The sequence below is a fragment of the Microcebus murinus genome, chromosome 4, assembly GCF_040939455.1.
Source record: "Microcebus murinus isolate Inina chromosome 4, M.murinus_Inina_mat1.0, whole genome shotgun sequence".
Classification (NCBI taxonomy): domain Eukaryota; kingdom Metazoa; phylum Chordata; class Mammalia; order Primates; family Cheirogaleidae; genus Microcebus; species Microcebus murinus.
In genome coordinates this window covers 88,351,325-88,363,687 of record NC_134107.1, presented here as the reverse complement: position 1 = coordinate 88,363,687, position 12,363 = coordinate 88,351,325, and the positions used below count along the sequence as shown (strand labels likewise).

Genomic DNA, 12,363 nt, shown 5'->3' with positions numbered 1-12,363 from the left:
TAGAATCTAAAAAATGGGAATTCATAGAAGCAGGGTTAGAACAGTGGTTACCAGAGGCTGGAAGGGAAGAGGAGATTGTGAAGATGTCGGTCAAAGGATAGAAAATTTCAGTTAGGAGGAATAAGTTCAGGAAATATATCATGGTGACTATAGTTAATTACAATATGCTATAAACTTGATTTTAAGTGTTTTTATCACAAAAAAGTATGAGGTAATATACCACATACATGTTAATTATATGTTGATTAGATTTAGCCATTCCGCAATGTATACATATTTGAAAGCATGTCATACCATAAATATATATAATTTGTATTTATCAAAAAAAAAAAAAAAAAAAAAAAAAAGCAGCAAGAGGGTGGCCATCCACAAGCCAAGGAGAGAGGCCTAGAACCTTGGCCTGAGAGAAATCCCACTTGGCCAGCAATTTGATCAGGGATTTCCAGCTTCCAGAACTGTAAGAGAATAAGTTACTTTTGTTTAAACCACACAGTCTGGTATTTTGTTATGGTAGCCCTACCAAACAAATACAAGCAAAAATATATTTTTGTTTGCTACCTTATTTTAACTAACACAGATTTCATTTTAATTATTCAGTGGCTCCTGGAACCTTGTGTTTTTTTAACTAATGTTCTTTAGCCAGTCCAGATAGAATGACAAATTGTTAGATGCAAATACTACTTATTTTTGTTGGTCTCATGATATCAAAATTTACCAAGATTACATTTTTCAGGTTAAACTCTAAATCTCTCCCACTTATCAAAAATGCCAAGAAAGCCAATAACATGTCCCAAAATCACCACATATCTACCTTTCAATGTTTTTCTGGACAAGGGAAAATCCGAAAATCTTGTAATTTCATTCACATTTATCTGGAAAAGAAGGAAAAAAGGGAACATTGTGAGATATGACAAAATAGCCTACCAGATAATTCCTTTGTTTCACAATAAAACCATTTTTTCCCTACACCATACTGCCTAGCTCATCCTTCGTACCGTGGGATTGAATTCAATCACTTCTAATTAAAAGCTATCACTCTTTTTGAAAGGAAATATGTCTTGAAAAAGCTGGCCTAAATCAAATATAAATTTGTATCCAATTCAGCTAAGAAAAAAATTCACTCAACACACACACGAGACACACATTGCCACCTTGGACATTCTTTATCTCTATGACTATGTTAACACAGTCACAGCCAACCACATCAATATTACGAGGAAAATTTATTTTCAATCATCTTTCAAGGGATATCAGTTTAAGAAAAAAGGGACAAAATAACTACAAACCACAGACCATGATGAAAATACTTCTATATACACAACTTGGAGAAAAGATTGAAACTAGTTGGAGAAATATATCATGTTAGCACAAACCTTTCAAAGATTTAACTATAAATCAGTGGTCTAGGAAATCCAACCTAATAACTATTCCTTTTGGGGTATACTGAAAGAGGGGTATTATTTCAAAAATAATCAGGGGAAAATGTCTTTCATGCTTTGAAGCCACAATAAGTAACATTTTGCTCTTTAACTTTATATTATTCAAATGTTCATTACCGATGTTCTTGATTAGCATAAACCCAATTTTCCGAATTTCACTTCAGCTGCTCAGGGGAATTATTTTATTACAGATGCTGAATGCAGGAAGAACTGTGCTCAGATCTGGGGACATGCTGCCAAATTATTCATGATTCACAAAAGGGAAAAGCTGCATTTGTAAGGCTCATTTGTTTAAATTACACTCTAGGCAGTGAAGAGATGACAGTTGTATTTCATTTTACAATCTACACATCATCTGTTGCAGGATTCTTAAAGTAGCCCAGGCACGTTTACTCTCTGCCCTCAAATACTGAGAGCTCAGATATTAAAACATTATCTTAATCCCTGTGAATCATTACAGATATCACTGGAGAGGAGGCAGAATCAGTGTACTAGCATTAGAAGAATGGTTTATCCAAATAACATCCTGTCCCAGCAAGGAACCTCACATAGAAGATAATCTTCCAAACAGGACATTAAAGTTAGGTGTGGTTCACTCTTGACTTGTGGTATTGTCAGCTAAACAGGTGTTTTCACAGGGAATGAAGGGCCCACAGTAGACCAGCAACACACTCTTCAATCCCCAGCCTGAGACACAGCACAGGCAAGATTGGCTCCCCAAACAAAATACTGCAAATCTTCCTAAAATCTGTTAGCCTCCTAGAGGGAGGTTTAGAAGAATGAAACCATCCCAGCATATTACCATCAACCATTACAATGTAAAACTATACACCATAGTCTTACAAAGAGGGCAAAGAAAGAAAAGGAAATTTTGATTCTGCTGATGCTCTAGAACAGGAGTCAGCAAACTGCAGCCTGCAGGCCAAATCCAATTTGCTGCCTGTTTTTGTAAAGTTTTACTACAACACAGCTACAACCATTCATTTACATATTGTGTTCCCAGCTGTGACAGAGACTATATGGCCTATAAAGCCTAATGTTGACTACTGAGCCCTTTACATAAAGTTTGCTGACCTTGCTCTGGAATGTTCTCAGTTACATTCCAAAGAATACTTAGCCACAGCAGGAGAAGGCTGTGGTTCCTACAAACAAAATTAACAATCTTTCTCCTTCCCTTTATTCCTTTCTAAGAAAAAAAAATCATTCCTGTCTCCACAATCCTCATACTCCCTCTAAAATCTCTGTAATCAATTCTTCTGAACTCAGAACAGATATTTCAGGGATGGTCCTTATTAAAGGCTTCCCAAAGGTGATGGAAAAGTTAGAAGGGGCAGATGGGAGAACAGGTTGAGTATCACTTAACCACCCTCTTATACTTCTTACAACTATGCTAATACCTATTGCTCACTAAAGGGAATAATGCCTGGAAAAAAATATATAAAAATTCATAGAATGCAATCAAGAGAAGAAAAGCAACCTGCCTCAAATCACCCCAGGCCAAATTTTGATTAAAAAAGAGATTAGAATGCAGAGTTTCTATGTAGTACAACTGATGAATCCCAGGTGCAGAGAGTTTGAGTCACTCAGCAATAAGGAAAACAGTTGCTGAACTAAAACAAATAGCTCAACATTTCTCACTAAACCTCAATCCCCAGCTCTCCATCAGCCCCTCCAAAGCGCACCCCACCCCAAAGTGATGGCCTTGGAAACATACCACACAGACCTCCTGCTGCAAAAAGCATAACATAGAGACAGTGCAGGCTGTCACCCCTACAAATCCACCATGAAAAAAACAAGTTTCCCCTGGGTTACTCCCAGTCAATGGCTGGGGTCAACAGCTGGGTTACTATAGGCCTGGGGTTCCTCCCACAGACAACTTTGGAACAAGGACTCCCCCTCAACCTGACTGAAGCTTTCTTAGATTGCTGCAGTCTGAGACTCTTCCTACCTGCTCCTCCCCTCCTCCTCTCCTTTCCCTCCCTATTCCTGTTCCCTCTCCTTCAGCCTTCACAGACATTTCTCCCCTAATACGCTCTAATTCACACAATCCCAACTTGGCATCTGCTTCTCAGAGGACCCAAGACCTAAACTATACCAATAGTTTCCTACCTGGTCTCCTAGCCTCCAAAAATTTTATAGCTTGGACATATTCTCTAACTGCCCCAAGAGACTTCTCAGTGCTTCCAGATAAAGTCTCTGAGCACAGCCTTTGTGAAAATTTCCTAATGTTACTATAACAAATTACCAAAAACAGCGGCTTAAACCAAAACAAATTTACTAACCTTAACAGTTCTGGAAGCCAGAAGTCCAAAATGGCTTTCACTTAGCTAAAATCAAGGTGTCAGCAGAGTTGCATTCCTTCTGGTGACTCTACGGAGAGTCCATTTCCTTGCCTTTTCCAGCTTCTAGAGGCTGCTCACATTCCTTGGCTATGGCCCCCCACCTTTTATTTTTTCTTTTGGAGTCTTGCTCTATTGCCCAGGCCAGTAGTACACAGCTTTCACAGCTCACTGCAACCTCAAACTCCTGGGCTCAACTGATCCTCCTGCTTCAGCCTCCTGAGTAGCTGGGACTACAGGTGTGTGCCATCATACCTGGCTAATTTTTTATTTTAATTTTTTGTAGAGACAGGAGTCTCACTGTGTTGCTCAGGCTGGTCTCGAACTCCCAACCTTCCTGCCTCGACCTCCCAAAGGATTACAGGTGTGAGCCACTATACCTGGCCCCCACTTCCATCTTTAAAGCCAACAAGAGACTTCAAGTCTTTCTCACATCACTGACACTGGCTTTTCTACCTTTCTCTTCCACATTTAAGTACCCTTGTGACTACATTAGGCCCACCTGGTTAAGCCAGGCTACTCATCCTACTTTAGGGTCAGCTGATTAGCAACCTTAATTACCCCTTTCATCTACCATATTCACAGGTTCCAGGGATTAGGCTGCAGTCATCTTTAGGAGGCCATTATTCTACTTGCCACAGCCTCCAAAGTCATTCCCAGTCTACCTCCCACCCCAGCTGATGCTAACTCAGGAACACATGCAACACTCCAAGGAGTATTTCCTCCCTTGAAGAACACCATGCATTTTCACATCTCATGTTGCTCTTTTCCACCTAGAATGTCCTCGCCAATCTTTTCCATCTGGTGAACTCACTAATCAAGAACTAAGTCCCCTCATGGCTACCACAAACTACTGGACAGTTTGTCTACTACACAAAGACATCTTCTAAGGCTGAAGTCTGGGATCTGAGGTCCAGCCCACATTCAACTCCCCAAGCCAAATCCTAGCCTGCAATCACCAGGAAAAAGGGTAGCGTGCCCAGAGGAAGCATGATTTTTTTCTAATCATCTGGCCAGAAGGAGCTCAGTAGAGGTCAACTCAACCTTTTTCCTCCTAACTACACCATCTTCTACCTCCATAGTATGACTTACGTGTTGCATATTTACTATTTACTACTATAACATTTTGTACATGCTATTAAAAACATTTGCCAAAAATGCATCAATCCCACCCCACCGCCATCACAGTTCCCTAGGGACCTGGACACGTATTGTTCCCAAGTATTTACACAGGCCTTAAAAAGCGCCTATCCAATTATTTCAAAATGTTTCTGAGTCAAATTGCTCAATATTTCACTAATGAGGCTACTGAACATCACCTATGTACCATGGCTCTGTAATAAGTTTCATGTACAAATGCTACCACCTGAGAGGCCATACAGGGATGGCCTGCACTTTAGTTACCTGGAGAATAACAAATCTGCTATTCAAATAATTGTATCCTTGTATTGTTAGCCCTGGCAATGGATTTCACACTGCATTTATTTCTTGACCAAATCTTAAGAAAATATTTCTAAAAAACAAGAAAGAAAGAAACCAGAACAATGCATAGGGAGAAAAAGGCTACTCCTTTAACTCAATGAAAAGACTGGGATTTAAACATTTGTTTAACTGGTTGGGAGTGGTGGCTGATGCCTGTAATCCCAGTACTTCCTTCCTTGGGAGATCAAGGAAGGAAGATCACTTGAGACCTGGAGCTCAAGACCAACCTGAGTAACATTCCAAGACCCCATCTCTACACAAAAAAATTTAAAAATTAGCTGGGCATGGTGGCTTGTACCCATAGTCCTAGCTACTCAGGAAGCTGAGGCAGAAGTATTGTCTGAGATTCAAGGTTACAGTGAGCTACAATAGGGCCACTGCACTCCAGCCTGGGTGACAGAGCAAGACCCTGTCTCTTAAGGAAAAAACAATTTTTGTTTAACAAATACAGCACAGTAAACCGTAGTGGCTTGAAGCTCTGGTGTTAGATTATATGGGTTAGAACTTCTTTTTCACTTACTAGCTGTTAACTTTGCTCAAATTATTTAACCTTCCTGTGCCTTAAAGTTTCCTCACCTGTGTAGTGGGAATGATTTCACAGGGTTGTTTGTTGTAAGGATATAACAAGTCAACATGCATAAAAGTTTGATAAGTATTGGTAATTACTACTGTAACAAAAGAGACCCAAAAAAATGAACCAAGACTACCAACTGGAGCAAAGACATCTGCAAAAGGTCTAGTCTCACAGCAAACATCTAAACACTGACTGAGTACCTACTCAAAGATAAGCACTGTACTACCAGACTCTGGGGGAGAGCAAGATGAGTATATCACTGGTGCTGACCTTGACAGGTTCATGGTCTAGTAGAAGAATTAACAAAACCGTTAAATAAAGAAGCCAATCATCACAGCCAGGTGACAAATGCTATAATAAAGGTATCTACAAAATGCTATGGATGCACAGCAGTCCTGACTCTACCTGGGGAGATTATGAAGAGAAGTTTGAGCTAAATATTGAAGGACCTGTACATGTTCTTAGGGTAAGGAGGACGGGTACACTCACTGCAAGCAGTGGAAACATCAAGGACCAGGAGGAGGAGCATAAGGAGCGTGGCCAATTCACAAAACTGCAAGTTGTTCCCTCATATATGCCAATCATGTACCGCTTGGTTTACATACATTATCTCATTTGAGCTTTACAACACCCTGTGTGGTTAATAATCTCTGTTGCATGAGGAAACTAAGACTTAGACTTAGAGAGGTTAAGAAACTTGGCTAGTCAATACCTGAACTAAGTGAGATTTAAACCAGGTATGTTTCACGACAAATATCTTACTCTTTCAGTAGACAAACATGTTGACCCATTGTGTTTGACAATTTTCCTGAAAGTAACTGTGAGCCAAGGAAGGGTCTTAATCAGGAGTATAATGACTGGGTTTTAATCTTGGAAAGAATCATTCTTCCAGAAGTATAGAGGATAAATTAGAAAGGTATAAGGGCCAAATCCCATCAGCCACCTGCTTCACTAATTAAAGTTTTACTGGAACACAATACCCATTCATTTCAGTATTTCTATAGTGGCTTTTGTGTTGCAAGGGCACAGTTGAGTAGTTCACCCTGATGACTGCAAAGCTGAAAACATTCAGTGATCACTTACAGAAAAAGTTTGCTGACCCCTGTGCTAAGCAATAGGTACTATAGTAATCCAGGCAAGAGATGAGGGGGCCTGAACTAAGGCATAGCAGTAGGGATAGATAAGCACTTGAGAAATTTAAGCAGCAGAAAAGATCACCAGTGTGACCAAATGGGTGGAAGAGTAGGTAAAAGAGAAGTATCTAGGACTGTTCCTGGGTCTCTAGCTTGACAGTCTGCTTAGATGGTGGAACTAGAATGTAGCAGGCTAAAAAATGGTCTCTAAATATGTCCATGCTTTAACCCCTGGAACCTGTGAGTGTTATCTTATATGGCAAAAGTGACTTTGCAGATGTTAATTAAAGATCTTGAGACAGAGAGATTATCCTGGATTATCTGGATGGGCCCTAAATGCATTTGCAAGTGTCCTTATAAAAGAAGAGCAGAGGTAAACTGACACAGAACAGGAGAAGGCAACATGTTCATGGAGGCAGAAATCAGAGTTATGCAGCCACACGCCAAGGAATGCCAGCAGCCTTGAGAAGCCAGAAGAAGCAAGGAACTTCTCCAGTAGAGCCTTTGGTAGGAGCATGGCCCTGATGACACCTTGATTTTTGCCCAAACTTATTTCAGGCCTCCAGAACTATGAGAGAAAAATTTCTATTGTTTTAAGCCACCCAGTTTGTGGTGATTTGTTGTTACAATGGCAATTTTGGTCACAGGAATGTAACCCATTAAATTCCTGAATATACTGCACTAGAAGGGGGCAGAGAAGCTGAATGGGTTGGGTGAAGGCCAACATGCATGGGATTTATGGGACAGGAGGAGAGGAATTGACAGACGTGGGGAGGGGGCTAGATCAAGAGGCCAAAGTGATAACTACAAGGATACATCTGGGATCATCAGCTACAATGTGGGGATTATGGGGGACAAAAAAAATAGACCAGCAGTCTACCTTTTCCACACCAATTCTTCATGGGGACATGAAGCATGTGGAAAAAACGAGATGGTCACAGGAAGTAGGATGGATGATGAGGTTGAGGGATGCAGTCTGGCTTAATGGTTAAAAGCAACGAGTTTAGAATCAGAAAGACATGGGTCTAGGTTCCAATTCCACACCACCTCCCAAGAGTGAGAGATTCAGACAAGTTTCTCATCCTCTCGGAATCTCAATTTTCTCATCCCTAAAATGGGATTATTAAGATCCACACCTCAAAATCAAGTCAAACAAGTCATGCAAAGCACATGATGAGTGCTTAAAAATGTAGGTGTCGTTATTACCATTATTGTCGTATTACAACGATGAATATTACTGTAACTATCACAGCATCAATCTGCCTACCCTACATACACCACTACATTTCTATGACTTTTTTCCAGAACAGTGGGGTGAGCAGAAGAGTGGCCAGGACGGTGCAGAGACTTAGGTTGTGGCACTCGGTGACATTTCCCACCCCACTCTCTCCTCGAGCCCGGTGGACTAATGGCACGCTCCCAGTGATAGGTCCGCCCCCTCCCTTCTGAAACCCACCGCCGCAGTGACACGCTGCCCTGCTGTTGACCCAACCCGCGCCCCGTCCCGTCCCCAGTGCCTCACCGTGTCATACTTCTGCATGAGACGGCTGATACCCTCGCGCTCCACTTGCCACTCGGGTTTCTTCAGTTGCTTCCTCAACTGCTTCTTTTGGCTCTGCCTGTGCCTGTGTTTCTTCTTCCAGCGATTGAAGCTCCGCACTGGATCGGGTCGGGCTCCCGAACGCCGGGAGTCAACAGTTTTGCCCATCGCGGCGGCAGCCACACTCCCGGTCGCACCCAAACACAAGACGCCAAAGGCCAGGCTCGCGGAACCAGCGTGGGTAAAGCGCACCGAAGCGCATGCGCGAATTCCGGAGCCCGCCCCCAAGCTTTTGAAACCGGGGCACGAGCCAATGACGGCAAGGAGAAAGATAGCGGGGATTGGAGATTCGGCTTCCGCAGGGAGGAGCAGTCTCGGGAAACGAGCACCGAGCGTGCTGAGGAAGAGGGCGTGCTGAGCGCCCTCCGGAGCACGCTGTCTCTTTAAAAGGACGCATGCGCACTGGTTGCTGTTACTATGGTGACGTCTTACGCTGAACGTTTAAGGGCTATTACACTTTGGCCCTGGGTTCAACTTTGCAAATCGTTCGCGAGAGCGCGCGTACACACATAACAATCTATGAGTTATAATTATAGTCCTCGTTTTGCACATTTCAGCTCAGGGAGCCCAAAGGTTTGCCCCAAATCTAACAGCTAGTTGATGACTTCTGATTTCCGTCCTCTGCAGTATGCATCCCTAGGAATTAAAATGAATATATTCTTGTTATGCCCCTCCGAGCTTTCCTTTTCCTCTGGATCCCTCAGACTCTAGCTGCAGCAGTAAGGGACCTGAGGCAGAGTCTGATTGAACTTATCTTAAAATGCTGTTATGAAGACAAAATGACACGTTATTTGCAAATTGGCCATTTAAGTGAATTGGCTTTCAATTAATTAGGGTTTTTGTACACGTTTACCTAGAGCCTCCATAGGTACACACGGGATGGGGAGGTGGGAGAGCTCAGCTGTGGCAATGGGAATTGGGTAACCGGGTTAAAATTCGACATATAGAGTGGGCCCTCAATTTCCCTTTCCAACCCCACATACCCAGATCACTATCCCCAACTCTATGCCCATCCCCCAAACAGGAGATGGCTGATTAGAAGGTGGGAAGGAAGTAGAAGGCAAACTGGAGAATTTCCACACTCAGGGACACTAAATGAGGTGGACAGTAAAGTTCAATAAGGAGAGGTTATATAAAAGTATATATACAACCTCAAAAAATTAAAAATAGAACTACCATATGAGCTAGCAATTCCACTTCTGGGCACATACCCAAAAGAATTGAAAGTAGGGTCTCAAAGCGATATTTATTTGGATACTCATGTTCATAGCAGCACTATTCACAGTTGCTAAAAGGCAGAAGCAACCTCAGTGTCCATATAGACTGATGAATATCAGATAAGCAACAGATGGCATATACGTTCAGCCTTAAAAAAGAAGGAAATTCTGACACACACTACAACATTAGTGAACCTGGAGAACATTATGAAAAAAGAAGGAAATTCTGACACACACTACAACATTAGTGAACCTGGAGAACATTATGCTAAGTGAAATAAGCCAGTCACAAAAGGACAAATACTACTTTTATGAGGTAGAGTTGTCAAGATCATAAAGAGAGAAAATGGAGTGTTGGTTGCCAGTGGCTGAGGATGGGAGGGAATTGGAAGATACAGTTCAATAAGTGGAGAGTTTCAGTTTCGAAAGATGAACAGAGTTCTGGAGGTTAGTTGCACAACCATGTGAATGTACTTAACACCACTGAATTATATACTTAAAAATGGTTAAAATAGTAAATTTTATGCTATATGTATTTTACCAAATATATGTCTACCGCATATGTATACATATGTTAACTAACCCACAAGGAGGGTTCCCTTTGTTGCTCACCCCACAGAAAGCCAATTACTGAGACAAAGACCCTCAAAGAAAAAAGGAGATTTATTGTGGAGGATGTGTGAATTGGGAGGTGGGAGGAATGGGCTGCCCTCCCCAACAAACAGGGTCAGGGGGGTTTCTGGTGATGAATTGACTAATGCATGAAATGAGTGAGCATCATGTTTGGGGCAGAGTGTAGGCACACAAGCACAGTAACAAATCATGTTAGTACATACATCGCATGATCAAAAAATGGTGGCTAAGTCTCTCCCAGGGCAGGGATTTTAGTAGTATAATGAGATAGGCAGGGAACCTGCAGTCTCAAAGCCACATGTGGTCCTCCAGATCCCCAAGTACGTCCCCTTTATTAAAAGGATTTGTTCTGGAAAAATTGGATTCAACCAAAAGGCTGCATTCAAGGATCCGGAAGACCACATGTGGCCCCAAGGCCTCAGGTTCCCCACTTCTTTTATCCTTGTATGCAGGCAGAATGCAAGGAGTAGTTTGCTCAGCTGGTCCTTGGGTATCATCTGGGGTAGGATGTCATTTATCTTGTCTTCTCTGGACAAACAGGAAGTATAAGGCTTTGTAGTTATCTCATGGCTGTAAGGAGGTTCCGCTGTTTCTGGGGGAAAAAATTCTAAAGGGAATGCATTAGTGTAACAGAAAGTTACAAAGTTCTGGTCAGCAAATCTTACTGGCCTGGGAATTTGAAACACAAGGGAACTATAACAAGCTGTTTTTGTTAATGGAGCCAGTTATGCATACAGAACAATGAGGCCCTCACCTGTAACAACTCACTCTCCTAAAACTGAAGCAGCCAGACATATATGTACCCCAGACAAGAAACTGGCACAGTCATCTCCAGGGAAACTCAATGCCCAAGAGAAAGGCCTCCATATGATACAATTAGGCAGCTGCAAAAAAAAAAAAAAAAAAAATGGCAAGTTTCACTCTTCAGTGAAATTTATCAGTTAATAAGCCCTCCATTCACTTGTTTCTAATCAGCTTTACTCTTAAATATGAACGAATAACCAAAAACTACCAAACACTTGAGGAAATCCTTTAACTTAAAAGTTTTAAACCAAAACTAATAAAGCAATGCAGAAAGCAAAGGCAATATTCAAAAAATCATTATTCATATTTTTAGAAAGATAAGGCATTGTATCCAAGAAATAAGAACAAAGAATACTCAGAGAACAAAATAGAACTCTCAATAGAAGTTATTTTCTTTGTTATATAAATCAAATTTTTAACATAAAATAATAGAAAATTCAAATCTTAGCCACAATAACTCAGTATCACATTTCAAAGTCATTAGGATTTAATAATTTGTAATAAAAATGGTCCATATCTTGAGCACATAAAATGACATCTTTACAATGGTTTCAATGCTTATTTTGTTCCAAATACCTTGTTTCTGTAAAAATGATCCCCAGACAGGCTTTCAGTTGTGATATTGAAGACACTAAATAGCTTTTAACACATTTTAGTTTTAAAAATCTATATTCTCCACTGCCAATCAATATTCACAAAATTTCTAAAGAACTAAAAAGGATTTGAAAATGCTCCTGGTAACTACTGCTACAAATACAGGCAAAACTTCAGTAGGGGGGACATATTAAAATTTGGGGGGGGGAATGTAATATTTTTAGCTCATTGTCATACATTGATGCCCCCATTTAATATTATTCATCAGTTAGCTTCTGTTTGTAAATCTTTACGTAGTCGAAGTAGTTCATCCTCATAATTCTTCAAATTATATTAATATGTCTCTAAAACTCTGAAAAGACCAATATATCCTTTCAGTATTTTAAAACTATTTTTAGAAGTTTATTTTGTCTGAGAAACAGAAAATAATGCCCCACTCGTGATGAACACAACTATCCCCAGATCTTAGTTTATAAATGCTGTTTTTTCTAGTCAAATGAACCAGAGCTTTTTGGAGAAATAGCTAATTCTGGGGCCAAGGTGAAGAA

The 12,363-nt window shown here is 40.9% G+C and overlaps 1 protein-coding gene across 1 annotated transcript in view; it reads right to left on the bottom strand.

The window, feature by feature from the left end:
• The window catches only part of DDX10 (DEAD-box helicase 10), a 258,945-nt gene extending 250,181 nt beyond the window's left edge, over positions 1-8,764 (bottom strand). The window contains exons 1-2 of the mRNA XM_012773746.2: positions 8,490-8,764; positions 812-872 (exon numbers count right to left, since the gene is read on the bottom strand). Of these exons, the coding sequence (XP_012629200.2) occupies positions 812-872; positions 8,490-8,675 (247 nt within the window). The 5' untranslated portion in view covers positions 8,676-8,764. The remainder of the gene's footprint in view (positions 1-811; positions 873-8,489) is intronic.
• Positions 8,765-12,363: the final 3,599 nt, after the last annotated feature.